This window comes from Halichoeres trimaculatus, unplaced genomic scaffold (assembly GCF_033239565.1).
Source record: "Halichoeres trimaculatus isolate MK-OKI-2021-1 unplaced genomic scaffold, fHalTri1.1 fHalTri1_scaffold_16, whole genome shotgun sequence".
Classification (NCBI taxonomy): domain Eukaryota; kingdom Metazoa; phylum Chordata; class Actinopteri; order Labriformes; family Labridae; genus Halichoeres; species Halichoeres trimaculatus.
Window position 1 is genome coordinate 17,507,964 of NW_027437194.1, and position 17,401 is coordinate 17,525,364.

At 40.8% G+C, this 17,401-nt stretch overlaps 2 protein-coding genes across 3 annotated transcripts; one reads left to right on the forward strand and one right to left on the reverse strand.

The window, feature by feature from the left end:
• The first annotated feature begins 2,342 nt into the window (after window positions 1-2,342).
• mlana (melan-A) lies at window positions 2,343-4,845 on the forward strand. Its single transcript, XM_074690022.1, has 5 exons — window positions 2,343-2,605; window positions 3,390-3,485; window positions 3,635-3,731; window positions 3,901-4,008; window positions 4,645-4,845. Exons 2-5 carry the CDS (start codon window positions 3,394-3,396, stop codon window positions 4,711-4,713), a joined length of 366 nt encoding a protein of 121 aa, XP_074546123.1. The 5' UTR covers window positions 2,343-2,605; window positions 3,390-3,393; the 3' UTR covers window positions 4,714-4,845.
• brd10 (bromodomain containing 10) lies at window positions 4,840-15,892 on the reverse strand. Of its 2 annotated transcripts, XM_074690021.1 has the most exons (11): window positions 15,353-15,892; window positions 14,334-14,371; window positions 13,134-13,938; window positions 12,647-12,847; window positions 10,930-12,536; window positions 10,718-10,779; window positions 10,430-10,519; window positions 10,193-10,308; window positions 9,837-10,048; window positions 7,683-9,602; window positions 4,840-7,557 (listed from the first exon to the last, which is right to left on the reverse strand). In XM_074690021.1, the coding sequence occupies exons 3-11, from the start codon at window positions 13,829-13,831 to the stop codon at window positions 5,681-5,683; spliced, it is 6,783 nt and encodes a 2,260-aa protein (XP_074546122.1). In that variant the 5' UTR covers window positions 13,832-13,938; window positions 14,334-14,371; window positions 15,353-15,892; the 3' UTR covers window positions 4,840-5,680. The 2 variants fall into 2 exon arrangements, with proteins under 2 accessions (XP_074546122.1, XP_074546121.1); XM_074690020.1 differs by lacking the exon at window positions 14,334-14,371.
• Window positions 15,893-17,401: the final 1,509 nt, after the last annotated feature.

The following is a 17,401-nucleotide window of genomic DNA, read 5'->3' on the forward strand; positions in this document are numbered from 1 at the left end:
CTCTTAAGACTTTAGCTTTTGTCTGGTGTGCATTTTTTTAATTTCTCTTTGCTATTAGGAATAAGTAAGACCTAATAAGTATAACAACTACACTTGGTCATTGTACAGGAAGTTTGATTATTTGTGTTATGAGTTATCTTGTAGTTGTTGTTTTTTTATTAATGTTATTGTGCTTAAATAAGAAGGTTTTTATCACTAAAATGGGTGTAATGTTGTGGTTTCACCAAAATATGATGTTGGCAGTATCCCTAATTGTGGCTAATAGGTCAAAGTTTTAAAAACTGAAGAATCATGGGTCTGAGAGGCAGAAATGTAATGTCCACATATATGGAAACTGGGTCTTAAGAGGTTAGGAGCATGATGTAAGTCTGCATTTTGATTGACTGAAGAAAATATCTGTGCAGCACAACAGTTCAGAGTAAATGCATGGTTGATTGGGGAAAAAACAAGAATGAGCAAGTAAGAGAAGAGAGGAGTAAAGAGAAATATTCCTAAGTGATAATGGGTGATTTGTTTAAAGTCAGCTGAGGCACCTTATGATTCAGGAAGAGCCTCTTTGAAAGCCCTGTGGTACACTGTGTGTCATATGTGAGAGTGAAAGAGATGCCTTCAGGGCTTCCTCTATCCATACAGTGTACTGACAGGAAAGATTATCTTGGTACCTTTCTGTCCACTGAAAAAAGGTGCAAGACTTTATTCTGCAGCTGTTAACATATTTGTTGTGGACTTTTTATTCTGTTAAATTTTGACATTTGGGTATTATTGATGAAGAGACCATTCTAAGCTTCCAATTTCATCAGGTTTTGACTTAACTTTTTTGTAATGATGTGGCCCAATGATAAGTTTACTGACCTTCTGCACGTTTACTGACCCTTAGCACTAAATAAGCATAAGCCTCTCGATACTTAGGTGTCCTCTCCGAATTCCTCAGGATTAACTTTTGTCATGCCCCAGCTCAAAAGGTCATGACAAAAGGGACAAACACCATGTACCTTGTTTGAAATAAATCTTTATTAAATAGGATTGAACCAAATAGGACTAAATTAGTATTTAAAATGGAGTATTACGGAAAGAGGGTCAGTAGAATCAGTGGTGGTGCGTGATGTGCATGAGTGAAAGGTATATGTGTAAATATTTTCGGTTGCAAACAAAGCAAAAGTTAACATAGGAAAACATAACCAACCAGAAACAAAATACAATGTGCCTAGGAGGAGGGAAGCCAAGAGAGAGACTGAGAGTGTTAGTGACTGCAAGTGTTTAAGTAACTTCAGCCAAGGTCTGCTGAGTTACACCAATCAGTGTGCTACAGAAAGAAAGCACAGGTCAGACACACCTCCAAGATGACTTCACCAAACATAGATGGCACTGCAGGGGCATCACACTTTCTACAGGGTTTCGGACCATACTTTTTGTTTCGTATGCTTTCCAGTAATTTTTTCAGTGGTTCAGCAGACACAACAGTAGAAACAACTTTGTTAACTCAATGAAAGGATTTAAGAAGACTGCAGGCACTTAGCACTGAAAAGGCAGTGAAAAAGGTTCAATCAAATTTTATTTATACAGCACTTTTCACACAAATAAAATGCACTTTAAAGGGATGGGGAAACATACAATAAAACTTGTGTATGAAATGAAATAAAAACAAGGGCAAACACATTTAAAAATATATATATTTTAGAATAGAAACTATGCACAACTGTAAAGCATATTTATTTATTCAAAGTTCAAAATAAGCTTAAAAGTTAAATAAAACATTTAAGTAAATAAATTAAAAGGCAAGGATATATTTTAAAGATACAAAGCACTAAAATATGCTTAAAAGGATATGGAATTATAAAACTATATATTTATATAAATTACTTGAGGGTAATTCATTTGCATGTAAACAACATGTAAAAATGAAACAAGTTCTCTCCACTTAAAAGAAAATTCTATCCTACTGTTGTTGTGTTCACCATTGTTTAGAAAGTCTTTGTGTTTTATTCAGACAAAAAATTAAATAAGTTTAGAATCCAAGATATAAACTCATTAATTTGAAAAGGTTTTTTTTTAATTTGCGATAGATAACATGTGAATATGACGCAGTAGTTTTTGTTTTTCATATGGATTTATGATGACAAGATTTCCATGGCACAGGTAGCTTCTTTACCAAACTTCTTATTTAGATTTCAACAGGTAGAAGGTGTGACTTTAGCAATAATTTAGTGTTGCAGTAGGATTAACATATTCTTAGGATATTTGTATATACCACCCACACACACACACACACACACACACACACACACACACACACACACACACACACACACACACACACACACACACACACACACCTACTCACATACAAGCACACACGTTCATATGACTGGCTAATAATGTTGCGTTGAGGGCCGCGGGGTTTCACGGTAATTACTCTGCTTCAATGGGTTTAAACCATGAGCTTCTAACCCGTGACGGTCATGAGGGTTTTCTGCCCCTCTGCTCGCTGGCAAACGGAGGAGAGATATTTGAGGATTGTGGTAACACAGAGCTCTAAGGACCCAGTCTATGAGAGAAGGCATCTCAGCCAGAGGAACTGTATTCTTTAATCAAATTATCTCATTTGGTAAGTTGATGCTTTGTTTGCCCTGTTCATTGACTCGTAGGCTTTGAGCACTTTGCATTGTGTCAAGATCAATATTGCTTTTAATGAGGAATTATGTAGACTTTATTTGATGTTTTTTTTATATATATAAAGTGATACTGCAGAGCTTTTCTGGGCATCACATAGAAGTTTGCAACAGGTGATGCTTATACCTACTAGCTATGATATAGCATTGACAACCTGGTTAAAGTGATAGGGTAATATTCCAACATTTCTACTCTTTAACACCTGTTGGTTTTTGAAATCAATACTGATATTTCCTGGAAAATGCATGCTTCCTGCCATAGTTATGTTTGAAAGTGTGAACTTTTCGGAACGTGTCTGTGCAAATGTAAGAGTTTACACATTGCAACTATTAGATCTATTGCACATTTGAGATTGTTTGTCATTGTTAAGCATAACTCAAGACAATCTAAATTGCCTTGCAAAAATAACAGTTGGAAATCATTTTCTAAGGTCAACAAATTAATTTTACAGTGCTTGACTTCATGGTAAAGTGTGTCCAGACTGATAATTTGACCATAACCTTGGCCTACTGCTTTGGAGATAAAACGGCAGCAGGTATAACAGACCGTGTATATTTATCATATTCACTGTTCTCAAACTGGAGCAACATTACGAAAAGGATTATAGGAATTATATGAATTATATGAAAGAGTTTTAGAAAGTCACTGTGTTACAACATTGTAGTAGTTTGTACTCTAATTGTGATAAGGTGATTAAGTGATTTTCTGTTGACTTTCAGCTTCATGCGGTGTAACCACACACACGGGATGCCTCGTGGGGATTTCAACATTTATTTTGCCAGCAGCAGGCGAGGAGAACACGTCAGAGCTGAGGAGTATGTGAATTAGTCAACACCTCCTGTGTTTTATCTTCAAACCATCATTGTTGAGTTTTTCTTTTGTTAAATAAATACATTTGGCTAAAATAAAAGCAATAACTCAACTTTCCTTTGTGTCTTGGTGTCAAATGTGCTGTTCAACACAGGGCAGTGGGTATAGTTCTGCTGGTGGTCATCATTGCAGCTCTCCTTATCCTGGGCTGCTGGTACTTCAAGAAGAGAAGTGGATACAAAATAATCAGGGTGAGACAATCTAACATTACTTAACTCTACATTCTGAACTAACTGTGAGGGCTGTAATCATATGATGCAGGTGTGACTCCTTTATAGCATTTTCTCATATTCCTAGAAGCAGATTTTTTACTCAAATTGATGATGAAACTTTTTTTTCTCTTGTTTTTCTACACCATAGACCCCTAGATCAGGGTCACCAGGATTCACAGGAGGCCAGTTCTCAGAGGAAGGACCGTCTGCAGACAACAAGATGGCTTTAGCAAACTTTGGCAGCTTCCAACCTCCGGTGAGGGATCTGATTGCTTTTCAGTGAAAATATTTTTACTGTCAGGTAAAAAAAAAATAAAAAATGAATAACTTATCTAAAAACACAGCACTTTAAGGAGTTATTTCAAACTATTTTAGTGAAATCTACTGTTTGATACCCCCTGAACAACAGTTAACTAGGGGTCAGACTCAAAGTCTGTGCAACTTTAAATCCATGAAAGAGGGGTACTTAGTACAAAGCCTCACAGCTCTGAACGCATTGTGGAGCACGTGAAGGTGATGTAATGGATGCCTGAAGAAGAGATTATTGTGTCACCAGACTAGTGGTGGGCAATTAAAAAAAGTTTCTTTCCATGGGAGGCATTTGTTTCCAAGTCTGCAGGAAATGTCAAAGGAGATGGACTGGGTCAGCAGGCTCTCATATGAGAGGGAGTTGCAGATTTAGAGCGGATACCCAAGTTCTGATACAGAGAATAGCAAACAAAGAAATGGTTTCTAAAACCAGTGACTGAAAGATGTTTACAATTTAGACACGAGAAAGGCATCATACTACAAAAACATGACAGAGGATCTGTATTTTTTTTAGATGATGTGCACAGGTAAAATTCTCTTTCATTTGTAGTTCTTTTATTAGTTTTTTGTGTCTCCTCCACAGATTGCTAATGCCCCCCCAGCCTATGAAAAGATTTCTTCAGTACCATTGCCTCCCCCCTACACCCCCTGAAGGACTTCTGCAGCATGGACAAAGACAGAGAAGATACTGGAGAACAAACTGAATTCAATCTCATGTCTGATGGTGTATAATCTGGTGCCACCTTCATTATGGTTTCTTGTGCTTTTCTGCTTCAATGCTAAATATACCAATAAGAGAAAGTATTGTATCCCTCACTTTGTAAAATTACTCGAATGAATAAGCACGATGTATATACAGTAGGATGTTTCACCTAGCAATAAAAATGATCCCACTAGAGTCTGTGTGTGAGGAAGCAGTTCAAACACAGTTGTTGAGGACAGTTGCATTGTTTATTTCCATGCAGTAATGTCCGCATTTGTTCCAAAAGAATGTACCTAGTAAATACTTTAAAAATCTATATGGTAAAAATAAATAAATGTGACTTCAAAAGATCTTATATGGGCTCAAACATAGTACAAATTCCTCTATCAGTATATTCATACTTCTAAAACTTAAATTGTAGTTTCAAAACAGTTACTGATTGAACAAAGGACCATGTGACAGAATTTGAGCACAGACAGTTGTTCAGACTAACAGATAAAGCAGAGTTTAGTATCCAAATTTAATTTCTTGAAGCAGAATCTACTGGTATCCAAAAGTATTACAAAAGCTTGAATTAAAATTGTTTTATTACTACTCCTGTTCTGATTTGTATGACAGCTGTCATTACTGGCCATTAAGTAAAAAAAGGAAAGTCAAGAGTGTATAACATTCATCTGAGAGCAACCTCAACAGTTCACTGAGAATAACTATCAGAGTATGCAAAGTACGTCTGATTGAGTTTATCTAAGACAGGATGTAATCAGAGATGACCAACTGTGTCCTAAATGCAAGTTCAGCTACAACAGGAAGGCAGCTCTTAAAATACTTCCAGGATTGCTACAAGCAATGGTTATTCCTGCCAAGACTAAACAACTGAAAATAAGTCCAAGTTCTTGCATACCTGACACAGTCTTGGTTAATTGGTGCACTTTCTGTCTGCCTGTAAAGAAGATTCATGTGTGTGAACTGCTCCAGTGGACCTTGCGAGTGGTGCATTCAGTGGTTTTGGGCAAGTGGTCAGCTCTGCTGCACTGACCTGGCCCTGAACTGTGCTCAAAACAGCTCCATCAGGACTAATAAGTAGCTTTGATGGCAACCCTAAGGATGAGGTCAGCAGACAGTGCCTTCCAAGTGCTTGATTGGTCAGACCAACAGGTGGGTGGATGCTGTTGTTCGTCTTCAGTGCAGAGTTTGTTTGTCCTGGACTGATTATTACAGTGCTGCTTGGTGAAGGTGTGGTCACAACAGGGGGTGTTGCACAGGTGTTGACAGTGCTTCCAGGAGGTGGAATTGCAGCAATAGGTAGTGTCTGCATCCGTGGCACTGTGCTTACAATCGGTGGGACAGCCACTGTTGGTAAAACTTGTGTCCTAATGCCAGTCAGAACTGGTTGCAATCCTGCAGCAACCGTTTTTCTGAAAGATGTGTTTCCCAGCCCTGTGTGCACTACAGCCTGGGTCATAGAATTGGAGTGTGAGGCAATTCCAATTGCGGTGGGTCTGGGCTGTGTGCCTGGGCCTGAAACCATTGGCTGGGCAGGAACAGAAGAATGCAAAGCAGGTGTACCAGCTGAAGAGTTGGTTGCAGGTACTGTTATGACAGAGCTGGTCAGAGGGACAGCTGATGGACCGGGTAACAGAGGGAAGGATGATAGGGGTGCTGACACTCTGGACAAAGTGGGTGCTACTGTAGGTGAACTTTCAGCTTGCACTGGTGCTCCAGCAGCTAAACTGATAGTTGCTAGTGCAGAGCCAAGAACAGGGGCACTGGGAGAAACTAGCGCTGGTATACCAACCAACTTGGGCTGGGATGAAACCAGAGAAGGTGAACTTCCTGGAGGTGATGTAAAGCTTCCTGGCATCCTCAGCAAAGCAGACACATTAGTTTCGCTTGTTAACACTGAGCTTAGGGTTTTTGGTTGGACAGGGATGACACTGGGAGTCTTTGCTGGACTCCTAGCAGATGAGAATGCTACAAATGGAGAACTTAGGGCTGGCACACCTGGCTGCCTAACTGGTGATTGTGGTAAAACTGATGCTTGAGGGGCAGGAGTAGCTTGGCTAACTCCTTGGGGAGGTACTGATGTGGCTATGCTGGCCACACTGTCAATAGGCACTTGTTGTGGTGATGGACTGGAGATGATGAGGACGTGGCTGCCTGGACCCAAACCCTGGGGAGGGACTACAAAGCGGGCATTATTGAGGAGGATCTGTGTTCCTGCAGCGAGAGGTGTAGAAGTGTTGATGACTATCCTTTGTTGTATTGTTCCAGTCGCAGAGGTGGTGACCGAAGTGTTGGTCGCTGTTGCTGAGGGAAGGGTGGGATGGCTTTTAGGGAGAGCAAATTCAGAGGAAGAGGAGAGTGATTCCTTACCACTTCCATTGCCACCTGTCGGTTTAAAAGGCTGACGGATGACACTGGAGGTTTGGGCTGGGCTGCTCTGCACAGCAGGGGAGTCACTGGACAGTATACTGATCTCTCTCTTTATTACATTTCCTGCAGGCGGTGTGGAAGTAGTAGATATGGATGTGGAAGAGCTTGATGAGGGTATAACAGGAAAGGATGGAATATCCTGGAGTTTTGGACTGGTGGTTGAAGAAGTGTGAGAAGCAAACTGAGCAGAACAGCTTGGGATGGTGTTTGAAGTTATGACAGGGACAGGCCCAGCTGTAGTGGCTGTTGGGCAGCTTGAAATTGAACCAGACACTGGCGTGCTCTTTGAGGGAGAACGTGAAAGGGCGCCAATCGTCTGTCCAATGGTAGTTGTCTTCCCTGTCAACTGTATTTGAACCCCTGGAGAGGCACAAAAAGTATTTCATTTAACAGCAACAAATAAATATAGTTTCAAATTTAAAAAAAAAATGTATAGCTTAATCTAACCAGAGAGAACCAATAAAATATAACACCAACAAACCCACCTGAAGGCAGAGTGATGTTTTTGACCCCGCCAACTGCCTGTACAGGACTTACTCCCGTTTTTAAAGCATGACTTTGTAAGGGCGTGGTCAGTAGCTGTCCTCCAGCCCCTGCTGCTCTCCCCTGCTTTTGATCACTCCCCTTGGGGGCGATTGGTGATGTTACTGTGGGCTGGCTGATAAACATGACTCTTGAAGTAGGAACTGGATTTGCAGAAGAGAGCATACTCTTGGATGATGCCACATTTGATGTGGAGGAAGAAGTAGGACTTACTAAGATGAATTTTGTAAATTGGGGTCTGTCATCCTGACTTAGCCGTTTCATGCCAGTCTTTTGTGGGACACCAGAACTATTCAGTGATGGGACAACAACAGTGTTTTTTACTAAAGAGGCTTGAAAAGGAGAATCAGCAGCAGCCACCTGCACTTGCTGGCCAATCTTTGTTCCAACTGTAGAGCCAGATGAGGTGATGGAGCCTCGAATTGGAGCAACAGTAGTGGCTGAGGACTGGCATCTTGTACCTGGGAAATGAAGGCTACCAGTCACAGCAGTACACACAGGAGATGTAACACTACAAGGGGGTGTTAATACTGAAGGAACTTGTTGAGGTTGCATTCCAGTTACTGCTGGGATGGTGCAAGAGGATGTCTGAGAGGGAAGAGTCTGTGATGTCTTGGATACAAGAAAGGCTTTAAACTGAGGTGAAATAGTGATGACTGGAGTGGAGGATGAAGAGCCGAGCACATTCTTGTCTGAGGATGTCTGGACTTTGACAATGCCTGTGTTGCCTCCTCTTGTTGTAACTAAAATAGACTGAGAGTCTCTGATACACACAGTCTTAAGCTCCTGTTTAGGTATTGTAGATTTAATAGGGTCAGTGGAAGTTAGGTTTGTTGAGGGCTTTGGTGGGATAACTTGTGTTGTGCTACCATGAGAAGTGCAGACTTGCATGAGCTTGGACCCAGCTGTGTTTGTGGCCCCCTGTTGCAGATAAGGGCAAACAGAAGGTGAAGGGGCATCGTTTAGAGGAGCTGCTTGCTGAACAGCAACTTTGTTTTCAGGAATGGTGAACCCAGGCACATTTGTGGACATACATAAGGGACTGGCCATTTTAGAGACTGGGACCTGAATGCCCTTACACTGTTGCTGATCTAAAGAGGACCCTTTATCTTCAGTATTTTTAACAAGAAGGTTAGAAGGCAAAATCACTACTTGCTGCATGATCTTCTCCCCAGTATTATGGTCCAGGACAGGGTGAACGGAGATCTTGACTGGAGAGCTGCTGTCTTTCTGAACAATGTGACTCAACCTCTCAGGTACTTTGTAAATCACTTGGGTAGAACTTTTTGGTATGGTTTGGGTTGTTTTGGCCTGTGGTGAGTAAGGAGGAGCTGCCGACGCTGTTGTGATCCCTGTGTGTCTTACTACTTCTGTTTGCTGTGGTCTTTGTGTTTGTTTTGGGTTCTGAGGGGAACTGGACGGCGATTTTTGTGCTTTTGTAAATTTTGTGGTAGCTACCGTAGAGGTAGGCAGGGATGCCAATGACTCTTTTCTCTGTTTGTTTATGTCATTGGCCCCTGGGCAATCAGCAGGCCGTTTCATTAAGGTCACTTTGTTTCCCACGCTTTTAGCCAAGAGGGTGGGTATGGGTGTGTAGCCTTTAGGTAGTCCAGTGGTGGAGTGGAGGATTGGGGGTCTGGATGATAGCCTTGCTGCCCAAGCTGAGTTTGAATCCCCTGATTGAGTTGATGGGGGCAGTTCAGATCTGGATGGTGGCCTGGTGTCAGGAGAAGATGTGCTATGCAGTTTTTCCAGCTGATGAATGCCTTTCTCTGGGATGTCTGAGGGTTGTTTCAGGTGATTCTGAAGTGCTTGGGACATTGTTCTTTCTTCAGAGGACTCTGTTAACTCCCTGGTGCTTGCTGGAAAGACATGACAACTGTATTTCAAAGATGAACAGATATATGAACCTTTAATACAGGTTAAACACCAAGTATTGACTTGGGCTTCATCATATTATCTCATCTGAGACACGAGATGACTTCAGAATTGTTTAACTAAAATGCAGCCTTTAGGACCAAGGAAAGCAAACAGAAATCTTCCTTAGATCATACTTTTCAAACTTGAAATGAGTAAGGTGATTAAAGGTGTCTTACCTCCACTCCAAAGACCTCTAGGAACCACATGTTCCAGGTCCTCCTCTTCTGATCTTCTGTAGTGATCTGAGTGCAAAGATGTCTCCTTCCCATAACCACTTTCATCATCGTCATCATCTGATGATGACGACGACGATATACACTCCTCTCGTACAAAGTTGTTATACTCGGGGTGATTCTTGAAGTCCTCAAACTCCTTCTTTAAACGAAGCCTTGTGTAGAAGTAAAAACAGAAATAGGAAGTAAGGACTGTGTAAAGATCTACAAACAAAAAAATCTGATCTGTTTCAAATACTAGAACAAAATTTAGATTGAAAAAACTTCAGGAGAGATATATCGTTATAGTGCCAACGTACCTGTTCCTTTGGTAGGCCTTTACAAGTTTGGGCTCCCAGGGAGACAGCTCATTTAGCAATCTGATCAGAGTGCTGTGGAGATCTTTTACTGCTTCTCTCCGATAATACCACCGACCCTGACAATTCAAATGTTCAAAAGGAATCCAGTCAAAATCAAATTGAACTAAAAACAACTTATACAGTAGGCTCTTGAATATGTGAGAAGAGCTTCAAAAAAGAACTGTGTTTGTCCTCTACCAGTCTCTTTTTGGTGCTCTCAAGGTCATCAAGCTCATCTTCTGTTTTACTGATCAAGTCCCGCAATTCCTCAAGACTGGTGCAAACCAGCTGTAAAAAAATAAATAAACAAATAAATGAATAAATAAAACAGATTGAACCTCTGCCTATCTATCTTTAACGGTAGATTCTCAGTGTGGTTTGAGCCCGTGCAGTGATTTCCATTACAGACTCGTGTCTCTTCTGAATGCTGGGCAATCCAACCAAAATCCCAAAATAGGGTTTGTAACCAAGTATGACTTTGTTTACCTGAAATGATGGCTCAACTGACAGTTCATCTTCAATTTTCTTTGTAGTGCCGACCCTCTTTCCTATCAACAAGATAGCAGTCATTTAATCCAGCGGCTATATGAGAAAAAGGAACTCAACAGAAAAGAAGATTTAGATGTGGAACTATAGCTATGAACACAAGAAAATCTGTAGATTTTTATGAATCATGATTGTTAATTTTATTTTCTTACCTGTTTTGTGTCTTTTCTTCTTCTCTTTTCTTTTGATGGTTGTTGAAACTCGCCGCAGTGCAGACTTGGCAGTCTCAACTGGGGACAGCCTCATCCTGTCCACGTGCTGCAGCTGCTTGTGCTCGCCTTTCACCCTCGGCAGCTGTTCCCTCCTTCGCTTTTTCTTCCGCTTTTTTTTCTTAGTCCAGATTTTGTCATTCACCTTCTCTTCACTTGAGTTTTGAGCGCTCTCGGATGATAAGTGCGTTGCTAGCCTTGATGTGCCACATGAGCAGTTATAATCCTCAGATTTGAGATCATCTGTTTCATGTTTACAACATTCCAAACAGGAAGATCCATAGTGTCCCTGAGTGAGACTTTCTCCCTCCACTTTGAGCCCCGCTGGTTTGCGTGTAAAGGCCACATCCACTGATCGAGCAGGTGACCTGCCCATGTAACAGTGCTCGCCAACACTCAGACAGGGCTCTTTTGTCTCTGCTTTGATGGTGCGCGTTGAACCCAATGTAAAGCCCTGTTCCTGTTTTGATGTGTGTTTCTTGGATTGATGCACCATCTCTTCTTTTAAGTTCATTTTCAAGCCACTTCCTCTGACTGGACTTGCATGTGATGAGGATACGGAGTTAGTGTTTAAATCCACTTTAGCATCTTCACAAGAGTCTTCATCAGAGGACATTGAATCAGAAACCTCCTCTTTTAGTGACCAAGATTTTAACTGTTCTTTATCTTCCCCATCTTCCCCGGTGAAACTCATATGTGATTCTGCTTTCCCATTTCCAAAATCACCATACTCCCCTGTGTCCATTTTATCCCCATAACACCCCTTTTCATTTCTAAGCCCCTTATCCTTCATTCCATCTGACTCCTCGCCCTCTGTCACAGGCTCCATTTCAACTCTTCTGACCCATGAAGAAGGGAGAGGAAGTGCTGGGGGTGTGCTGGGGCTTTGGCGATAGATTCTCAGGTCTGCTCCACAGAAATGTGGAAAATGGATGTAAGCATTCTCCTTACTATCATAGCCCAAAATAGACTCCCTACATTCATGAATGGGCTGGGATAGCAGAGCCTCCTGAACATCTTTCTGTGTCTCATACACATGGTCACACAGCCCCTTCAAAAGCCATACTCGCTGGTAGAAGGGTAGCAAGTGAAAGGGTTTCTCTATCAAAGGATTCACTTCCCCAAGTGTCCTGAAAAACTGGTGGCAGAGCCCAAGCTGCTCCGCCCGACCTTGCTGATCACGGGCGGCACCAATAGCTCGATACCAGCCCATCACCCGCTGCCTGAGCTCGGACTCCCAGCGGCGGTAAGGCAGGGCAGGTCTGCGGTGCAGGGTCGCCCTCCGCTGGGGTGGGGACAGTAGGGAAGACATGATTTTGGACAGGAGGAGGCTGCAGCGGGGCATCAACAAACAACGCTCAAGCTCGAAAAATACTATCTCTGGGAGGTTAAGGGCAGTCTGTGCAAGGCAGAGGAAGTGCCCGATAGCAGGGAGTTCCCAAAGTGTGTCCACAGTGTGGAGGGACGCTTGCGACAGTAAATTCTGCTCCCACTCCTCAACTTCTTTGGCTGACATTTCCTCTGCCTCTTTCTTTTCAAGTTCACGTTGCCTACAATGCCAGAAAATAGGAGAAAAATGGAACGTTCACTTTAAAACAAATTACAAAAATAATGTTTCATTTTGAAACTTCAGCAAATTCCAGTGTTCAAATTCACTCACCTCTTCTCATCCTTGACCCTCTGTTGCTCCTCTAGTCTTAAAGTCTGGACCATGATAGACTCATGCCCACCTACAGTAAGAGTAGCCAGACTACGAGGTGCCAGCCTCCTCCTTGTAGAAGTCCCCCCTGAACCCCGTTCTTCTTCTGCACCAAAGCGTCCTTTGGAAGTCACTGCCAATGTGGTCTTCTCACGCAGAGTCCTTGTCCAAGAGACACAAAGAAAATGAAAATGATTCTTTACAATGACCAATGGGAAGTTGCTTGAAGCCTGTTTTTTTGAAGGCAAAACAGTCATTTCTTCACACTGCTGGTGTAACTGAGCAACCTAACAATTGATCACCATCACATGCTCATGAAAAATACCCCAGCTCGTAGAATAACAGTTGTCACCCTGTTAAAATTAACTCATAATGCAAATAACGGAGCTGGATAATTGTTCAGATGAACTGTGTAATGTGGTCAGCTATTTAGATTAATTATGTTTACCTGGAAAGCAATGTGAGCTTCTGCTCCAGCATGATTTCCAACTTCTGAGCCTGTTTGGAGATCCAGTGGTCCACCCCATGGCAGCGATAACAGTTTTCCAACATCAGCCTGAAGTCTGCAACAAACTCTGTGATGGTGTCATACTCTTGGTTCATGAACTTCTCCTCCATCCTTCGCAAACACATGGACTGCTTGAGCTGGGACTGACCCCAGCCCCTGACCCCTCCAATTCCATGCTGAGCCTCCTGGTGACCAATGGGATGGAGGAACGGCGTAGTGATGCTTTTGTGCTTCTCCAAGAGAAGGCCAGAGAATATTTTGTATGCTTGCTGGACCTCATAGTTCATATCATCTTCAAAACTATTGCTGTTGGTAGAAATGCAAACTTCTGGCAGAGAGAGGTCGCTGTTGGAGAACTCTGACATTTCATCATTGCTAAGCACAGGATCAGCTTCAATAGTCACATCCCCACTATCATCATGACAGCGTAATACTACCAGGGTCTCAACTTCACAGGTGCCATTACTGAGCCCTTCCTCAGATACGACAAGATCAGTATCGTCAATGCTGTTGTTCATCCATTTGGATTGTGAGGACATGATGTCAGAGCTCGGCTGCTGGGGTCCTGGGTCTTGGTAACAAACAGTTTGGTGTTGGAACAAAGGTATGCTACATGTTGCTGTGATTTGGTCTGACATATCCTTCAGATCTGTGGTCTGGGCACCTCAAAGGGTGGCAGATGTCACTTATGGTGAGTGCTGATGTTGTGAACGACACTCCAACATAGTTCAGATGCCGGAAAAATCTAGAAAAAAGCAAATTCAAGTGTTAACTACACATTTGTACTACATGAACTAAGACGAACAACATTAAGATTATTTATTCATACATTACTTGTCTAAGATCCCTTGGCTTACTTCACAGGGGCCAACATTACACACACTTTACGTGATACAGCAATGTTAATCTCACATGAATACGTCCAAATAACAAGCAGTTTAACTTCTTGTATCAGACCAGCCAACGCTCCTGACTTGGATGGCAGTCTCCTGCCTTGAACGCTGTCTCCAAATGTACTCCGTACTTGTAATTTTCCACTGATAATCCCACATTTTTTTAAAGAATTGTCCTGTAATCTTTGAAAGTTTTTCAAGTCAAAGCAGGTCCTCCACTTTCCAACCTTCAAAAAAATCCACCTACCCCTCTCCCTGTAGTTGGTCTGATCCATGATTTCCTCTCTGACAGCATGTAAACACAGACAGAGACAGGCAGCTACAGTTTTGATAATAATTTATCAGGGTGCTGGGAATGATGTTGTTAGGTATTTTTGCACAAATTTGTTTATTTCATTTACTATACAGTAGTTTAGAATCATAGTGTGGGACACATTTGTTTAAACGCCTGATGCATATGAAAATATTGACCTTTTTATTTTCCAAATCATAGTTTTATTTCAAAATGTGCATTCACATGCAGACGGTTGCTCTGTAAGTAACACACATGAAGTGGGTCCTACTGTTTAATCTATCTATAATTTAACATTTGGTTTCTAATTGGTTTCTCTGTCTTTTTCATCAGCTACAGCAGCAAAAGTCTCTGGCATGGTGCCAATATTATTTCAGAAAACTTCAACACTAATGTTATACCATGCCTTCTACAGCGCAAGCCAAAAGCTTTCCTTTGAAATGTACAACAGATCTGTCCACTTAATTTGCACTCCATCATTTCAATGTTCCTTTTCATAAGGAAAATGACTAAAATCACCTTATGGTGGCTCTCTGTGGTTTACAGAACCTACTGATGATTTTGCAGTTGTGTCATTAGTTTGTTGGTGTTTTAATGGCCAATTCAACAAAAACAACCGAAAACCCTTCGATATGTCAAATGTTCTCATAATTTTGGCTACCATTGTATGTGGACAGAGTTGCTGATATGAACCGATTTTACCCCAGAAAATCCCCCCTTTTCAAAACTCTAATATTGGCAGGCATTATATATCCATCTGCTCGATTTTCTCAAACTTTATTCTGTCTTTAAATCAATGGCCAACTAACTTAAAGTTAGCTTCTCCTGAGTATGCTAACAGGAGCTGATTCAACAATAAGTAAACAAAGTTTGTTCTGCTTTTTTCACTGTCTGCAGTGCACTTCATAATCATGATCACGTGAAAAATACGACCCAAACACATTGACCAGAAGCATGGTGTGTTAAAAACGTACCTAGATGTTGTCAAAGGGGCTCCAGACATGCACCAGACAGGACCGCTTTCAGCAAGCTTAGCAGCCACTACAGTTTACAGCTAGCTAGGTTAGCTTGCTATTGTCTCCAGTCCGGGGCCTGCAGTTGCTGCGTTCGCTGTCCATTGTGTTGTCTTTGTGGAAATTAAACATCCAGCGGATAAAAAGTTATGCAGACATATCATGTCGTAAGCTCAAAGAGTCACGTCACTGACAGCAAGATGGCTAGAGGAGCATGAGCCGGAGTAACAGAAGCTGATTGTCCGACAATGCATAACAGTTCATTATCACTAGCCATCCAGCTAACAGGCTAGGTTTGTAAGTTGACAGCTACTTGGTAACACTGAAGAATTATCCAGTTTACTTCAGAGACACGTGTGTGTCATGTCGTCATTATTTTTCAACATTGTAGGTATTTGAAAAGGGTTAGAAAGGTTGTCCGGGTGTTTCGTCTAGCTTGCTTGAAGACAACTGTGTCCGCCGTCCACTCAACTTCCACCCTGCGCGTGCGCTTCATGCAAATGAGCACGGCCTGACGTAGCAAACGGGTCGCGTGTCACAGATTAATTCTACGCATAAACATTCAGGTAACACATATATAAAATTAAATAAAAGCTTACCTACTTGTGCATTTATATCATTTGGCACATCAAGAGCTAAGCAGGCTTACATCATACTTGATAGTCCGTCGGCTTTGGAGAGCAAAACTCTTCCAGTGATTGACAAGTCTCTCTGAGACCACATATTAATTTTTTTTGAATTAACAAAATCAGAGGATTAAAATTTTCAATTTGTCTTTTGTTTTCATCTTTTGTGATGATGACCCCTAAATATTTAACTTTTTGCTTTACAGGGATTCCTGCTATTTGTAATTCATTGCAAGACTTGATAGGACATAATTCACATTTAAGGTTTAGTTTGAGCCCTGAAGGTAGATAAAAATATCTAATAATTTAATAGCTATATCTATCTGAGTTGAATCCTTTTAAAAAGAGTATCCTGTTAACAGGGTATTTTCAAAATATTGTGTAAATGTTGACCCACTTTGCACCTTTTGTCATTGTGCTGAAGAATCACTTGTTTATCTTTTTTGAGAATGTGCCCACACAGATTTTTTGGACAGATATAACATTGTTTGTGAATGGAAAGCTTTCTATAGAAGTACGAATTGATTGTAAAGATATTATTTTTGGTATTGCTACGAAGAGTCTCCCCTCAAAAAAAAAGTTTTTTGTGTTAAATTTAATATTGTTGTTAGCCAAATATCACATTCATAGCTGTAAGCATTTAAATCAAAAGCCAAAATTTATTGTATTTAAGTCACTGTTGTCCTCGAATCTCCTTAAATTATTGCACAAATGCCAAAGCCCAGAGGACCAAAAACGTATGCACAGAGTATGAACTTTAATATATATATGTATATAATATATATATATATATATATATATATATATATATATATATATATATATATATATATATATATATATATATATATATATATATATATATATATATATATATATATATATATATCTATATATAGTACTTTTTTGTTCTGGACATGAAGTTTGAGCCTCGAGCTTTGTATTTTGTATGTATACATTGTTATATATATTTAAAAAAAAAAAATTCAGGTAACACCTTAGTTTGTGTTCATCTACAAAAACGTGTTACCCTGTGCCCTTAAAATACCCCTGTATCTTTTGCACGGTATTTTCTCACAAATGCTGCTTTATGAGTCGTTACCTAACTGTCCACTTTAACAGTTCATATTTTTGCAACGGCAAAGGTGACAAACCACCACAGCCACTAACACAAGTATGCAATACTTTCTGCAACGATAACACTGAAAAAATAATCCTCATTTTGAGGTCTTCATGGGGTCATCACTTTCTCATGATTTTTGAGTCATGTCTGAGGTGTCCATCTTCACGTCAGAGCTTCTGGTACTTGGCACCTGTTATCGGTACATAAAAGTTAAATTCATTAAATGAAAGAATAAAGTGGTATACCAAACTTATTTAAACG

What these genes read in the sequence shown, in the direction of transcription:
- mlana (XM_074690022.1), top strand. Translation starts at nt 3,394, where the DNA reads ATGCGGTGTAACCACACACACGGGATGCCTCGTGGGGATTTCAACATT. An exon ending in GAACACGTCAGAGCTGAGGA is followed by an intron (nt 3,486 to 3,634) that starts GTATGTGAATTA and finishes TGTTCAACACAG; the next exon opens with GGCAGTGGGTATAGTTCTGC. An exon ending in TTGGCAGCTTCCAACCTCCG is followed by an intron (nt 4,009 to 4,644) that starts GTGAGGGATCTG and finishes TCTCCTCCACAG; the next exon opens with ATTGCTAATGCCCCCCCAGC.
- brd10 (XM_074690020.1), bottom strand. Translation starts at nt 13,831, where the DNA reads ATGTCAGACCAAATCACAGCAACATGTAGCATACCTTTGTTCCAACAC. An exon ending in GAAGAAAAGACACAAAACAG is followed by an intron (nt 10,780 to 10,929) that starts GTAAGAAAATAA and finishes TCTTGTTGATAG; the next exon opens with GAAAGAGGGTCGGCACTACA. An exon ending in TAGAGGTCTTTGGAGTGGAG is followed by an intron (nt 9,603 to 9,836) that starts GTAAGACACCTT and finishes ATGTCTTTCCAG; the next exon opens with CAAGCACCAGGGAGTTAACA.